General features: G+C 42.0%; 2 protein-coding genes across 2 annotated transcripts in view; both read left to right on the top strand.

The window, feature by feature from the left end:
• The window catches only part of il6st (interleukin 6 cytokine family signal transduce), a 48514-nt gene extending 37202 nt beyond the window's left edge, over nucleotides 1-11312 (top strand). The window contains 3 exon segments of the mRNA XM_080046776.1: nucleotides 6709-6805; nucleotides 7436-7517; nucleotides 8514-11312. Of these exon segments, the coding sequence (XP_079902902.1) occupies nucleotides 6709-6805; nucleotides 7436-7517; nucleotides 8514-9071 (737 nt within the window). The 3' untranslated portion in view covers nucleotides 9072-11312.
• A 2489-nt stretch (nucleotides 11313-13801) lies between these two features.
• On the top strand, nucleotides 13802-14791 carry purg (purine-rich element binding protein G; the record flags this gene model as incomplete). Its single annotated transcript, XM_080046683.1, has 1 exon — nucleotides 13802-14791. One exon carries the CDS (start codon nucleotides 13802-13804, stop codon nucleotides 14789-14791), a length of 990 nt encoding a protein of 329 aa, XP_079902809.1.
• Between the last annotated feature and the right edge of the window lie 2308 nt (nucleotides 14792-17099).

Raw genomic sequence — 17099 nt, 5'->3', positions numbered from 1 at the left:
TACAGACGCGTATAAAATCGGCTATTTTTCCATAGGGAACCATTGGTTTACGCGCGTACATGGCGCGTAGATGCGTCACTCGCGCTAAAGCAACATTTTAGCCGCGTATGAGCCGCGTATATACGCAGCTACGCGTGGAGCCTGCGCGTGACGATCAGCCGCGTTGGCCAATCAGCGTTGGGCTTGACCCGACGTCACATACATTGGCACGGTCGGAGAACAGTGTACTGTACACAGAGGCTGATGAGAGACACCGAGGAGGAAAATGTATAGCAGGCAGCCGAGCCGGTGCTGTATGACAGCAGCTCGGGAATAGAAGACGTGGGAAGAGTAAACCAGGAGAATGGACTTCCTGGTTAATTCAGTGAATATGTGCGGCTGTGCTTTAGCCGATAAAACAAGTTAGCGCCGTATAGCATTAGTTAACTCACCCGGTTGTGTGCGGGCGGCTAGCGCCTCATATTATGAACCCAAACATGACGGCTATGTCCGGGGGACTTTCACAACAAGTACAGCGAAGCACCGGTGTTGATCTATGCCAGCCACGGTCCCCTGTCACAGCCAGTTAGGGTAATGTTGGCTACTTGGCTTTATGTTGTGCCGCCGCGCACCGATGCTGCTGTAACTGTGTTTGTTATGTAGCTGCCGTGAATATGCAATGCTGTTTTAATGCTAGGCTATTTGTGCTGTTCAGTTTGTCTTTTGGCACAGTTGTTGGCCGTGTTGTTGTTGTTTTTGTGCGGACATGCACGCTGTTGTGTCGGGTCTGATCGCAGCCATGGTTAATTAGGGGAAATACAATATCGGGATTGAGACTACGCACGTTACGCGCGTAGAACCATTTTTGACACAAAATGATCAAGCAACATTTTAGCTGTGTTACGCACGTAAATCTTACGCGGGTAACGCGTGTAGTGTGTTCGCACCTTTTACCATTTCGTCAGTCCACAAAGGTAATTCATTTTCAAATTGTATAAATTATTGTTAATAGGAGTCATATGACTAAAGGCTTAGACAAATGTTCACTCAACAGGTAACTCAACAAAAAAAAATTGATAAAACTAAAGTTTAAAGTTTTAAATGTTTGAAAAACTCAGAAAATAAGCAAATAAAACAAATATAACTATAAAAAGACTGTGCTGTTCCTTGGTTCTTATTGGGCATCAGCCCATATCCCTCAGATGACCAACATTCATAACATCATATTATTGATAATAGGAATAGCATAATGTGATGCATGTCATATTTTGTGCGCGTTGAGGAACTCTGTACACATTGCCTACATTGTTAATTGGCATGCTCCACCTCTGTGTGGCCAATTAATATGTTGTCAGCACAAGAGGCGGCAGTAGATGATCGTAAACTATTGTGTGGAAATGTCAGTGTCTCCATCAATCAATCAATGGAATGTAGCCTACTTGGAATCCGCGATATGGAAACAAGCCTCTATCTTTGTTGTTGTCTGCAATCACTCTGATAAGCTTCGCGTGGGCACTGTCGTTAGCGTATGACGGCTTCTAATTGAATCAGATTTTATTTTTGACGATGATCATTGGTTAGGATTTAGCTGCTTCCGTCACTGTTTGGTTGGGCGCTGAAGCGCTGCGGTGAGAGCAGTGCTGGATGAGCAGGAGCTGCCGGCCACGCACATTGCGCATGTGCTTACGTGAGCAAGTGGAACATAAATTCCTGAGATTTGTGGTTTTGCAAAGGCAGATGTCTTCACACGCAGTAGGTTCAAAAAACTAAAAGACGTGATAACTGGGGTCATATTAGTCTATAACAGTTGAGATATTCTCTGCTAAATGAAGCGCATACAAAACTTTCCCAGGACCTCCACTAAAAAGAACAAAATAGTGAATAAAGATTAAATACTTTAAGATTAAAATTAAAATCATACAGTCACATTCTACATACACTCACAGGCCACTTTATTAGGTAAACCTGTTCAATTGCTTATAAAAACAAATAGCTAATCTTCCAATCACATGGCAGCAACTCAATGCATTTAGTCATGTAGACGTGGTAAAGACAAAGTGCTGAAGTTAAAACTGAGCATCAGAATGGGGAAGTAAGGGGTTTTAAGTGACTTTGAACGTGGCATGGTTGATCGTGCAAGGCAGGATGGATCCATGCATTCATGTTGTTTGCGCCAAATTCGTTGTGCGTGAAAATCCCAGTAGATCAGCAGTTTCTGAAATACTCAGACCAGCCCGTCTGGCACCATCAACATTGCCATGTTCAAAGTCACTTAAACCCTCTTTATTCCCCATTCTGATGATCGGTTTTAACTTCAATTAAAACTGCGAGCAGTGATGACCGGGCCCTCGCACCTGGCCGGCGTCGGTGCTCCGGGCGACCGCGTGAGAGAACGCGCCGCAGTCTCCTCCTCTTCGCAGCACGCGGCACAGTAATACCTGTCACCAGAAGTGTGGAAGTTGCCGCGACGCGCTTGTGGTTTGTGGCCATAGGGGGCGCCGTCTTTGAGATCAAATCCTGAACCATTGATACATTGCAATTTTTTGCAGGTCTGATGGGTACGCAAAGTTTTTCAAGTTTTGCATGACAGGAAGGGGGTGAAAAGTGCCAAAAATGACTACAAATAATAAAGAAGAAGAATAAGAATCCTGGCGGTTTCAAAAGGGCTTCGCACCGGTCAGTGCTCGGGCTCTAATAAGAATCCTGGCGGTTTTAATAGGGCTTCGCACCGGTCGGTGCTCGGGCCCTAATAAGTTGTCCTGTCCAGGGGCCTCATTTATAAACGTGGCGTACGCCCAGAAGAGGGCGCACGCCAATTTCCACGCAAACATTGAGATTTATAAAAACCAAACTTGACGAGAAGATGTGCGGTCTTCCACGCAAACTCCGACCCATGCGTACGCACAGAAAGTGGAGAAAGGAGAAACGGCGACTCCGTCGGCACATGTATGAAGTGCGAGAACAAATGTGTTTGTGTAAAATGAATCCAGATAGGCCTATTATAAGCCATGTAGGTCTATCATACAGTGCTGCTTGAAAGTATGTGAACCCCTTGAGCCTTTTTGAATTTTATTTATTTTAACCATTATTAATACATTTTTATCCATACCAGTATTTTTTATATGAAATAACAGATGTTTGTTTATCAAGTCAATATTTTTCTTTTCCTTAAAGGCACTACGAGTAAGATGGCACGTTGGCGTCCCCTTTGGACAAAAGCGGTAGTATTTTTACGACGCCCGCTGTCGCAAATGCTCGTGCCAGGCGCGTGAGCGTGGACTGAGAAGGGCGCAATATAGTGCATATTCGTGTGTTGAAAGTGTGAGGACTCTTTTCGGCTCCGTGAGAGTGGTTTTGACACTGCATCAACTAATGCCAGTCAGTACACACACCTGCTTGCAATGAGTTGATTCAGCAGCGTCACCTACTCTCTCTCTCACGGAGCTGTGTCCTCACAGAAAGCGAATGAATGAGAGACGGCAGTTAGTAGACTATGGATCACGATGAGGTAATGTGTTTGTGTTGTTGATGTAAATAATGACTATTTCAGATAATGGTTATCTGATGATGGTGAAGCAAAGCAAACTTTGTGTTAGTACCAACCGCTCATTCATTTAGCAGTCTAGTTTCGCTCTCGTGAAATTGTATACACGTTGCTTGGCAACGTCCTCCCGCCCGCCTATCACTCACTCTCCCTTTTCGCTTTTCTTCATTGCATTCTCTTTTTTTTCTTTGATGGTTCAGCCCCGTTATCAGTCATTTATGACGACAAATAACTGTCTCAAACAAGGCTCCCGCTCCCCTTCCCTCACCTGGAGGGATAGGCTTCTCAAATCGCGTTGCAGCGCCACACTGAAATCTGCAACCAATACGGATATGTGACCATAGAGCCTGCACGAGCGAACCGAAAATCGGACTGGGTGTGCGACCAGACCAAAAGCAGTAATAAAAACTATATAAAAACGTCTTTCTTTGCACTGATGGTCTCGTTTGCTGTTAAAGGTAATTTATGATTATCAGAGGAAACATGAGGTTGTTTAAAAGATATTTAAATGTTACTCGTATCCGCTTTAAATCAAGCAGGTAAACACAATCAGGTGGGCCAAATTCAGTGATGGAATCGACCAATATAATGAGAGATCTTTAGGGAAGAAATTGAGCAGCACTAAATAAAACAGAGATAAAACCAGGTCAGTTTAGGCTCACCAAAGTGAACCCATACAGGTCAGACATTTATGACATTTTGCACTGTCCAAAGTGCTGTACATAGTGCATTCAGTAGGTAAACAATGAAGGTAAAATAACTAACAAAAATAAAAGACATAAAGCCCATACGTCCACATATAAACAAAGATAGTAGTGCAAAGGTAAGATAGTTAATGGGGAGGAAAAACCAGAATGTACAGATGGGTTTTGAGCCTTGATTTAAAGGCAAAAATGGAGGGGGAATCACATTTGTCAGGTGGCAGTTGGTTCCACAAGCATGGAGCAACTAGTGCAAAGTACATTTCTGAGAGTTGTGCCAGTGGCATGGCTGTATACGCTGGTCACCAAAAGAAAGTGATTGTCTACAGTAGCTCAGAAGAGACTGACATCTCCATTTCACTTAACGACACCACTGACAAGCGTTAAGATGGCCAGAAAGATGATGATGGTGACTTTGTCATTGTGAGCTTTGCAGGCAAAACCACCTAGATCTGCTAGGCCTTGTTTAAGAAAATTGACCTTCAATCTTTGTAAAAGATTTACTTTAGATATATATCAATGACACAATTTACCCCATGGTATTCTCTCTTGTGGCACAACTTACACCACATCGGGGGCAAGTTGTGCCACAAGACACATTTTTTTCCGAAAGCTATATTTCTTAAACAGTTTATTCCAGATCCAAAGTTTTTATTGCCAGGGATGCACAACATCCTGAAATATATGTACATATTTGAGTTGGAGACATAACTGTCAAGGCCTCACTTTAAAATCACTTTGAGTAAAAAGTGGCACATCTCACCCCACTCTCCCCTATATGCAATATTATTTGAAACTTATTTTTCTTTTTATGAACACAAAGAGCCTTGAATACATTACAACTATTGAAATAAAGCTTTTATAGATACTACGCTCTACGTTGAAGCAATAAGCCCTTTAATCCATAAATGATTTACTCATACTATAATTTAATAAAATGATTACACTTTCAGGAAAAAAAATATTTTGCTCGCTCCATAATGTCCACAATGACCGAAAATTTAAAAAGTTGTGACATTATGGGCAAACAGTTAATACATGTGGGCTCAGCATTTGGTTACATTATCGACCAGTCATTACATTTTGGCTATGATTAAAACATTCTTTATTCAATTTTGGGTCGTTGAGATGGAGATGACATCAACTCAACTTCCCTCTCACACCTTCCCAGTGATCAAGAACATGGACTTACACTGTACCTCTTTTCACCTATCAACCCCCGACCCTGGACCTCAAAGCAACCTCATCAACACCTCCACCTAAGTCAGTACCCTGAGAAGGGGCTCCCCCACAGTGAGTGTAGAGGCAGCTGGAGGGAATGCTCTAAACTAGGTCCAGAAAGTGTGAGTGAACCAGCTCTGTGGGATTCTACAGCCCCTCTTTAAACTTAGTCTGGGCCAGGAGAATGTTCCAGTACGGTGGAAGACCTTCTGCCTTGTTCAGGAAGTCCAAGCTCCAGGCACACATTGAGGGGTTCAGGCCCAGGTCATGCAGCTTAGAAACCAGCCTGGTGGGGACTGAAGGCTGAACTGTAGTCTATGACCGGAAGTCTGACTTAGCCCCGCCCCCCTACCATGCCAAAGTGAGAGAGGGTGAGTGCATGACCTGAGAGATGGCCTTGTGTGTTGTTCTGTTGGAGCGGTAGGTGAACTGGATCCAAAGGGCTGGGAAGAGAGGAGTAGATGTAGTCCTTCACCAACCTCTCAAAGCCCTTCATAAACACTGACCATGAAGTGGTCCTTCATGCAGGCTAGGGAGGCCTTCATGGGCACGGGGATGATGGTGGACATCTTGTAGCTTGTGGGGGACTGGGTAAGGGAGAGGTTGAATATGGAGGTGAACACTGGAGCCAGGAGATCAGTGCAGGTCCTGATGACTCGTCCAGAGATCCTATCCTGGTGTTCACCCTTTTCAGCTCCCTCCTCAGGTCATGCTCTGAGAAGACAGGGATGTGTGCCGCCTCAGTGGTAGAGCTCCTGTAATCCACGTTATCCAGGCTAGAGTTAGCATTGCTAGCTTCTTACCGTGCATAAAAAAAGTTCAGGTTGTCTGGCAGAGCAGCGTTAGCATTGACCATGTAGGGCCGTCTCACTTTATAGTCCGTGATAAAGGGAGGCGCCCGTTCATTCCAAAGCCGGAATATTTCCTGCTCTCACTGGCACTGTAAAAGGGGCTTATTTATCTATCTATCCATACATCCATCTATCTATCCATCCATCCATCTATCAAAATATGATACTGGAAATCGAGCACTGACATAATTGTATACACATATCTCATATGGTCTCTTTTAATAAGCCAAGAGATAGATAACTGTGCTTATATCATAAAGGATGACAGCAGCACAGGTGAACATTGCTCATACACATTGATTGGCTCTAATTGTTTACATGCATTGTAGTATCTAAACAACAGATGAGCTGATCTTATTTGGGATTGTCTTGTTATGTTGGTAGAATGTAATCCTTTCTGTGTTTCCTTCAGCACCAGGAGAGATCGAGGGCGTTGTGGTGGGAGTGAGCCTGGGCTTTCTGTTTGTGGTTCTTATGACCCTGCTGCTCTGTGTCTACAAAAAAGATTTGTAAGTTTTACTTCAACACCTAAACATTTTGATCTCAGAGTAGAGTTTAAATGTCTATAGGGGCAACCGTGGCTCAGGTGGTTAAGCGGGTTGGCCAATGATCCAAGGGTTGGCGGTTCGATCCCCGCTCTGCCACCAGTGTCATGGTTGTTGTGTCCTTGGGCAAGACACTTCACCCACCTTGCCTCGTGTGAATGTGTATGACTGCTGTATGTTTGAGGTGGTGGTCGGAGGGGCCGTAGGCGCTGAATGGCAGCCACGCTTCCGTCAGTCTGCCCCAGGGCAGCTGTGGCTACTATCGTAGTTTACCACCACCGGTATGACTGTGTGTGAATGAATGGAACCTGGAACCCTGTAAAGCGTCTTTGAGTGCCTTGAAAAGCGCTATATAAATCCAATCCATTATTATTATTATATAGAGGCATTTGTCCATTTGTACAGTTCAATGCATCTCCCCTGTTTATTTGACATTAGGCTTTTTATCTTGCTTTCGAGTATGGCCATGTAGAACAGCTGTTAACACTATAGCCTGAAATACTTATAATAAATAAAAAGCTATTGTAGTTCTATTTTTCCAATTGGATTCACAGTTTTTAAGCCGATATAACATTAAGTGTTCCTCCCTTGTAGGATCAAGGAGAATTGTTGGCCTCAGATTCCAAACCCTGGGGAGAGCACCATTGGAAATTGGTCTCCTGATTATCCTTTGAAAGTAAGTACTTATTTTACAATGACATGTTGGTGACAACATGTACAGTATGGAATATAGAGAGATTGTTCATTTTAAAGCCTTTTCATTAATGAAGCTGGTTCATTCACACTGGGACTGACCACTGAATGCTCACCCTCACCACTCAGTACATCAGTTGCAGAAATTAGGACTCACTGCATACTTCACGTTTTGAATAAGTTTGTCCTCTCAGGTGACTCCTGGACAGGGTTTGAACTCCTTGTGAACAGAGAGGATATATTTTACTGTATCATATGATACATACCATCCTTTTACAGCTATGATCATAGTCCCTATGATAGAAATATTACAGGCATATTATCCAGGACTTTAAATGTTAAAGTAAACTAGTGCTAGTGCCTGTAGATAGTGACTTCTTACATTTTTCTTGTCCACCTTAAAATTGACCGTATCTTCATGAGAGCAGTAATAAATTAAAATCCAAAACAAATTTACATTTTAGGATTATTATTTTTTATGCACATTGGTTCTAAGAGTTATTTGATTCTTATTATTGGCCTATAAAGTGTTGAAAAACATTAAGACATGAGATGTGTGTAAATGCAGCTGAAGGATTGATCCAGCCAGCAGTCCTCAGCAGTGAGACAGTGTGTGTGGCTACAGTAAGGTGACATTGTAACCACCTGACCATCACCTTGCCAGTTACAGGGCTGCTGGAAACTCCCAAGAGAATATATAGCTCATTGAAAGCATTCTTGGTATGCTTGAAAAATTGTGACTGTTGACAACACTCAAGTGTATGATTATCATATACAGTAACTTGACTTGCAGATGGTCAGGTGCTACGAGCAATGTTGAGCTCAGTGCTTCCATTTATTTTGGTCAATACACCAGATTACTGTGGCTGCACTGAAACAGAAACAACATAACCCAAAGGTAGTGTCAAGTAGCCCGCATTAAAAACAGGCACAAACCTTTCCACTGACAAGACTTTTCTCTTCCACTTGTCCTCTCCAGGCAGAGACACCAAAGGAGAACTGTCTCTCTGGCATCAGTGTGCTTGCTGTTGATGTGTATGATGGAAAGAGTGTGTTTGAGGAGGACAAGTCCTGTCTTCCTCTGAAGAAGGACAAGTATCTGTCCGAGGAGCACAGCAGTGGGATTGGGGGCTCCTCCTGCATGTCCTCACCCAGACAGAGTGTGTCTGACAGTGACGAGGGAGGAGACCTGGCCGACACCACGGCCAGCACCGTGCAGTACTCCTCTGTGGTGGCCTCCAATGGCTACAAGGGCCAGACCCCCAGCTCCCAACCACAGCAGGCTTTGTTCTCCCGCTCTGAGTCCACACAGCCTCTCTTGGACTGTGAGGAGAACCCAGAGGACGGCAGCAGACAGGCTCAGGCCGTCTTCACACACACTGCAGGGCACAGAGACATGAGGGACCCTGCTGACTCCATCCAGCAGGGGGAGCCTGAGCTGGACTTCTGTCCCCTGGAAGAGACACCTACAGACGGGCTGCCTGCACCAGCAGCCTCTAGCTACATGCCTCAGCTAGGGGGCTACAGGCACCAGTAAGAAAGCAGACGTGTGCCATCTAGTGACTAGTTCTGTACCTTTATTAATGTCAATTATTCATTTGAAATCTTCAAGAAGACTAGACATATTATTTCTGCTCTCAAGTAAGTACTAGAATAAGAGCTTGTAGCAGTAGTTTGCTAACCGTGCAAAATAAAAAAATATGCAAGTTGTATCTTTACAGTACAATAATGGCCTAAATATACTCAACACATGAATGTTTACACTGTGAACTGCACAGTTAATGTCACGTTACATTTGAAAATGCCTTCTGAAATGATATCCATCACAGTTTGGGTTTGTGTGATTTGTGTGAGGAGTAATGGCCTCTACAGCTTCTGTATGCAGCTATATTTCATTTGGTTTCTGTTTGAGCTGTTTCTTGTTGTAGATCCGTCTTGTAGAAGAGTTAACTGCAGGTTGGTATAATTAGTGACTTTGTCATTTAACTGACATAAAGTATGTTTGCAGCTTAAGTATATACACTGCACATTAATGGCATCATGTACATGTCAGTCGGAACTTTACTTGGTTACAAATTACAATGCATTTTTAAATAAGGAAAACTTCAACTGCATTATCAATTTAAAAAGAAAAGAACACAGAAAAGCTGATGCATATCTAAACAAGGTAGTGTGTAGCTTAAGGTATTACTTTGCTTAATTTGTGGCTATAAGGTCTTTAATGTTATTTTCATGTTTAGACACAAACGTGATTATTTTACAGCCAGCGGCAGCAAAGTAAAACAGTACACTTCAGACTGGTTTTCAGTGTTCCTACGATACCCAGAGTTCCCTGCTTTATTGGTGATGTCATTATAGTTTCTTTTTTAGTTTTTTTTTAGGGGGGGGGGCTTTTAATAATTATTTTTTTAATTGCGTCAAAATACTGACAAGTATAAGCAGTGAATTAAGTATTGTACTTATATTTGCTTCAAAATATACTGAAAGTCATACTTGCCGACATTGAGACCTAGAAAATGGGGAGGATTCCAAATCTAGTGTTACCATGTTACCAAATGTATTTTCATTTTTAAATGATGTCATGATAAATAGCAGTGGTCCTGTGCTCCTTTGATCCCTGTCACTAAGGATTCCATTGAACCAATGTGTTACTTCCTGCTAACAGCTGCTTCATGTTTGACAGGAAACACATCCAGCTGGTAAAACAAAACACAATAGATTTCCTTATTGCCCCGACATACAGCTTTGAGTAATAACTTGGAAGAAGCCTTATCTGATTATCTTTTATAAAGATGAAATAAATGTTACATTAAAAGGGAGCTCTTCTCAATATCTCTTTAAAAAGTGATCAGATCTTTGAAATGTACTTAAAACACATGCATTATGGGAAATCGAAAAATTAAATAAAAAACTAAACAAATGGTATGTGTGACTTTAATGTCACACATACAAGATGACCAATCACCAAAAAGTGTTGTTTTTATGTAGCAGAAAGCATCAGTCTGAGTAAAAGTAGAAGGAGTCATCTCCTCAAAGGGGCTGTGTGCTAAACTTCACTCATCCCATCCCAGATTTCTTTGATTATTATTTTTTAAATAAAAGTTGACTTTACAGATTTAATTTGCCTATTTACAGATATGAAAGTTTGGCATCATCACTTGCTGATCCAGTAAGAACCAAACACAGGGTATAAGTTGGAGTATTACCATCATACACAGTACTGCAGGTGAAAGTGCCATACACATAAAAAGTTCAGAAAACAATTACTTGAGTGGCAAGTTACTAAATGAAAAACTGTTGGTAGGACTTATCAAGGTGTCACTTCCAATGGACAAAGTAGTGGTGAGTTAAGATTAGCTTCTTCCCCTCAAAAGTGGGCATCATTACAGAAGCCCCAGGGCCACATTGACACAGGCTTCTAACCCCTCACTGCCCATTAATATAAAATGTACAGCCTCCATAATCAGTGTAACATTAATACACCCTGATAATTTCTACAAGTTTGAACTGTTCTGCTCAATCCACACAATTGTACATTTCGTCCTCTTAATGAACAAATAATTGCAGGTATTTCTTTGTATTATGTTATATGTTCATTGTGTGTACAATCAGACCATGGCATGGCTGATTCTTTTTTTTTAAATGTGACATGGATGACATTTAATGAGAATAAGACTTGAGGTTATTGTCCATAGTATTATGTTGTGTTATTTCCCTATTGGGGATCAATAATGTAATGTTGTGAGGTCAAAATACAATAAACCTCTAATTAAAAATGTTCAAGTGAATGTACATGTATTTAGTGTTGCAAAATAGATTTATTACTTAAATTGTACCATTAAAATATATTATCATGCATCCTTACCCAAGCATCAGTTTTAGGCACTTACAATTGATTTTTTCTAAATAATCCCATACACCACATCAGTATAGCAGCAGTTAAATTTATTTCTGCCAAAAAGTTATTTATTTTTATCTTTTTGTATCTCTTCGTGTACAGTGGAGGAAATGAGTATTTGATCCCTCACTGATTTAGTAAGTTTGCCCACTTACAATGAAATGAACGGTCTATAATTTTAATGCTAGGTTTATTTTAACAGTGATAGACAGAATATCAAAAGGAAAATCCAGAAAATCACATAAAAAAGATAGAAATTATTTTGCATTTCATTGAGTGAAATAAGTATTTGATCCCCTATCAAAACATTGCTTAGTACTTGGTGGAGAAACCCTTGTTGGCAAGTACAGAGGTCAGACGTGTCTTGTAGTTGATGACCAGGTTTGCACACATCTCAGGAGGATATTTGGACCACTCTTTGCAGATCCTCTCCTAATCGTTAAGGTTTCGAGGCTGTCACTTGAGCTTCAGTTCCCTCCGCAGATCTACTGGATTAAGGTCCGGAGACTGGCTAGGCCACTCCATGACCTTAATGTGCTTCTTCTTGAGCCACTCCTTTGTTGCCTTTGCTGTATTTTTAGGGTCATTGACGTGCTGGAAGACCCATCCACAACCCATTTTTACGGACCTGGCTGAGAGAAAGAGGTTGTCACCCAGTATTTCATGGTACATCCATAGTTCCCTCGATGCAGTGAAGTCCACCTGTCCCCTTAGAAGAGAAACAACCCCAAAGCATAATGCTTCAACCTCCATGCTTGACTGTGGGGATGGTGCTCTGTGTCATAGTCAGAATTCCTCTTCCTCCAAGCATGGCGAGTAACTATGATACCAAAGAACTTGATTTTGTTCTAATCTGACCACATCACCTTCTCCCAAGCATTCTCTGAGTCGTTCAGGTGTTCATTGGCAAACTTCAGACGGTTCTGTACATGTCCCTTCTTGAGCATGGGGACCTTACGGCCACTACAGGATTTCAATCCATTACGGCATAGTGTGTTACCAATGGTTTTCTTGGTGACTGTGGTCCCAGCTGCCTTGGGATCATAAACAAGCTCCTCCTGTGTAGATCTGGGCTGATCCCTCTCCTTTCTCATGATCATTGAGACCCCACAAGGTGAGATCTTGCATGGAGCCCCAGACCGAGGGAGATTGATGGTCATTTTGTGTTTCTTTCATTTTCGAATAATCGCACCAACAGATGTTTCCTTCTCACCCAGATTCTCGCCAATGGTCTTGTAGTCTATTCCGGCCTTTTGCAGGTTTACAATCTTGTCCCTGATGTCCTTAGACAGCTCTTTGGTCTTGCCCATGATGGAGATGTTGGAGTTTGATTTATTGACTCTGTGGACAGGTGTCTTTTATACAGGAAACTAGTTGATATTAGGAATACTTTTTTAAAGCACAAGGACTAATCTGTGGGAGCCAGAATTCTTTATGGTTGGTAGGGGATCAAATACTTATTTCACTCAATGAAATGCAAAATCATTTATATATTTTTTTAATGTGATTTTCTGGATTTTCTTTTTGAAATTCTGTCTATCGCTGTTAAAATAAACCTATCTTTAAAATTATAGACCGCTCATTTCTTTGCAAGTGGGCAAACTTACAAAATCGGTGAGGGATCAAATACTTATTTCACTGTTTTACTACACATGGTTGTGCTTTGTAAGACCTCGGATTTCGCTGTTTTTTGTATTTTCTGTTTCTAAAACTACAGCCGTTTAAGGGGAATTTGTTCCTTTACTATAACTGATTTAGAATGATGGAATACTATGAGATTTTCCTTTGTCGTAGCCCAATTGTCAGACATTAAACTTGTCAGAATGTTGACATTAATATTAAAATGAGCCTCCTAATTTCTCCCATACTGTCCAGAATGGGCCGTATGTAGCCTATGGTGTAGCCTACTCCTAAATGCATAGCCTATTTGTGTTTGGAAGAGCTGCTATAAACCTGATGCAGTGAAATGAGAAGCACAGCTCCGAGTCACAAGGCTACTGTGTACAGCGTGTCTCTTTAACGGAGGTATTCTCAGGACGGGAAGGGGGGTGGATGGGTTCAGCGGGTTCATGTAGTATTGGACGCCTCCTCCCATTTCAGGTTGGCTGCATCCCTGTCTCCCTCGGTGAATAGGGCAGCTGGGATGGAAGTTTGCTGTGGAAATAGGAGAAATAGTTGAGCTTGACATTCGGGACACAAAGTCAATCAGCTGGTGACTCCTAACAAGCTGCCATTTTCAGCCCATTCGAGGCAATCTGGGCGAACTTGTTTGTACCTTTGTGTGAATAAAGCCGTTTGATTCGTTAGTCGCCCACTGGGATGGGGGAATATCGCTCCGTTGTGTAGGCTCTTATAGTGGAATAGAAATCATGATGGCTGATGGATGTTGCAGAGGGATGGAGAGAGGCAGGGGTAAGATTGCATCAGATTCTTTATCACGGTCCACATATCCTCAGCAATATGTCCAGACCGGAGCACAGCAGCCGGGCACCGACATCCAAGAGTTAGCCTCCAAACGCGTCGACATCCAGAAAAAACGCTTTTATCTGGATGTCAAGCAGAGTGTCCGCGGACGCTTTCTTAAAATAGCCGAGGTTTGGATCGGAAGAGGCCGTCATGATAACATCAGGAAGAGCAAGCTGACACTATCTATGTCGATGGCTCCCGCACTCCGTTACTGCCTGGGAGACTTCATCGATTATTATGCCCGTATTGGGCTGCGGGGGGGCACGGAGGAGCACAGCAGCAACGGCCAGGGCCGAACGCACGACTCCCGCAGGAGAGCGTCACCCACCGGCTCTGCGCTCTCCGACGACCATGCCCACCGCGTTCTGAAGAGCGAGCTCATCGAGAGAGATAACAGAAAATACTTTCTGGACCTGAAAGAGAACCAGAGAGGTAGGTTCCTCCGCATACGGCAGACTGTCAGCAAAGGACACGGCACAATGGGTTACTACGGCCAGGGCATAGAGCAGACCATAGTGCTGCCGGCTCAGGGGCTCATCGAGTTCAGAGACGCACTGTCACAGCTGATAGAAGACTACGGAGACGAAGAGAGCGACGACCGCGGCCGGGCTGGATTCAGAGAGCAAGACGACAACCCCGAACTCCCGGAGGCTGCATCTTTTCGAGTCGACAACAAGCGCTTCTACTTTGACGTTGGTTCAAACCGATACGGGATCTTCTTAAAAATAAGCGAAGTGCGGCAGCCGTACAGAAACACCATCACAGTGCCCCTTAAAGCCTGGGCGAGATTTGGAGAAAATTTCATCAGGTACGAAGAGGAGATGCGACGGATTTCATCGTGCCACAAAGAGAAGAGGATAGAGGCTCGGCAGGACAGTGAGGAGCAGGACTGACCTTGGTAGTAGGCTGTGTCTGTGCTTTTGCATGCAGGCTATTCTAGTGCTTCTGTTCACGATGTGGCAGTCACCCCTAAATACCCCCTTAATGTAGGCCTTCTCTATGTGTCCCTACACAACCAAACCACATGTGTCCACGACGTCTTGGCTCGTGTGCCCTGGGCTGCTAATCTACTAATTTGAACCTGCCAATAAGTCATATATTCAGAGCCCGATGCCAGTTTCAGTCAATGTCAGCTATTCATTTTCCAACCCTTGCGTAATGGCTAGGGCCAGCCCAAAACTATTAGGGTCCTGAGCATAATTCCACAACCCCCAACCCTTCCCCTTATATTTAAGAGTGCACTGTCAATGAAATCATTTTATGAAGTGACTTTGAAAGGTGGCACCTGTGGAAAGCTAGGGAATGTTTTTAATATTTTTTCCCCAGAGCATATTGGTTAACAGTTTTAAGATGTTCAACTGTCAACCAACATGAATCACTAAAGGTAATACACTGTATGGCTGATCATATATGAATGAACTTGTTTGGAGTATAGCTTAGACTGTGTGGAATATGGAAATTAAGATTTTAGAAATTGTACTAAACATATATTTAAATTGCAGCTTTAAAGGAACATAATATCTCACACTGCAGACAGAGGGCAGGAGATGGGCAGTAACCATGTGAGGGGCAAATAGGATCATAATAAACATTACTGATAATACCACACACACACACACACACACACACACACACACACACACACACACACACACACACACACACACACACACACACACACACACACACACACACACACACACACACACACACACCTTGGGTTTCTCATTCATTTACATGACCAAACCTTAAACACAGTTTAGAAAGTTTGCAAAGAGGTATATGCTACATGAATCAAAAAATGTATTATTGTACTAGTGCAATACATAATAATAATAATAATAATAATAATAATAATAATAATAATAATAATAATAAGCTTTATTTGTATAGCACCTTTCAGAACAGAGTTACAGAGTGCTTACATCTCATTTATCATTCTATCTAACATAGGCACTTAGCCCACCAACACAGGATAGGTGTTTGTTACGTATATTTAGCTTTGAGTTTCATTTAGCGGAGACACATTCAGATACTTAGGTATGTTTGATGTGTGGCATACTTTGAAGCATAACACATTCGAAGTGTGTCTTTTTCTGCTGGAATAGGTCACTATATGAATATATCTTTGGAAAGCTGTGTCTTTTCACCACCCAAAAAACAATGGTTTAGACAGAGAAGAGAGAAGCGACAGTGACTGCTCTCTGAAAAAGCGTCATACTTTTTAGTGTGTTGCTGTAGCCTCAGTATTGATACTACATGGAAAATCCAATCTTTAACAGCTCAGATTTACACACTTTATCACTTTATTTACAGAAGGACATGTATTTTACGTATGTGTTCTGTTGAGCAAACAGGTGATGACATACATCATTGGTGCTATACACAATAATAAAAAAAAATTAAGTGAAGCATAAAAAGACGCTCCTGGTTGCAGTGATGCCAGTGTAGGTAGCTTTACTGTTAAATCAAAGTGTCTTTTTTTCTCAGTATGAATTTCATTATCAACGTGGTGCTTGAGCACACTAGGCATGGACACGTTTTTAGTTAGGGGCAGAAACTGTCTCTGCACTGAAAACATGGCACTTTTTTCCCATTTTGCGCAGCATTCTTAGCAACCTTCTAAACATTTATCATGTTTTATTCCTCAACTGTGAAGGAGATCTGTGGTTTCCAAATGTTGTGGCTTGTGACAACTTGTAAACTGTTTTCTCTCTGATTCCCTTTTTTGGTTGTTTTGTGGGATTAACCCTTTAACTCCCGCACCAAGAAAAAAGCAATGAAAATTTATTTTTTTGGCATTCTGTTAAATAATCTGGTAAATAATAAACACAATCAGATATTTTTTTTTGCTTGGACCCCATAGTTTTTTAAATATTAACCTCTACCAAACGGTTGAGGTTAAAGTACCAAAATTCCTAAAAATACCAAAAACAGTAGAAAAGTAAAATATAACGCTAAGGTATAATGAAATAAACAACAAAATATGTTTTGTGGGCATTGGATCAAGTTTTTTTCTTGTAGTATGCCACAAAAAATTGCTGTTTTTTATTTCAACAGACGAAAATGTTGAATCGAGCAAGAAAACTTTGCATTTCCAACTTTCATCGTGACCTCATCTGTGTTGAGGTGTAACAGCCCAATATACTCAACTTGAATTCACTTTTGATTGTATGCTAGCTGTCTTGTCGTGAAAATACT

Source organism: Ammodytes marinus (genome assembly GCF_949987685.1).
Source record: "Ammodytes marinus genome assembly, chromosome: 18".
NCBI lineage: Eukaryota > Metazoa > Chordata > Actinopteri > Uranoscopiformes > Ammodytidae > Ammodytes > Ammodytes marinus.
This window is presented reverse-complemented; position numbering and strand designations above follow the sequence as displayed.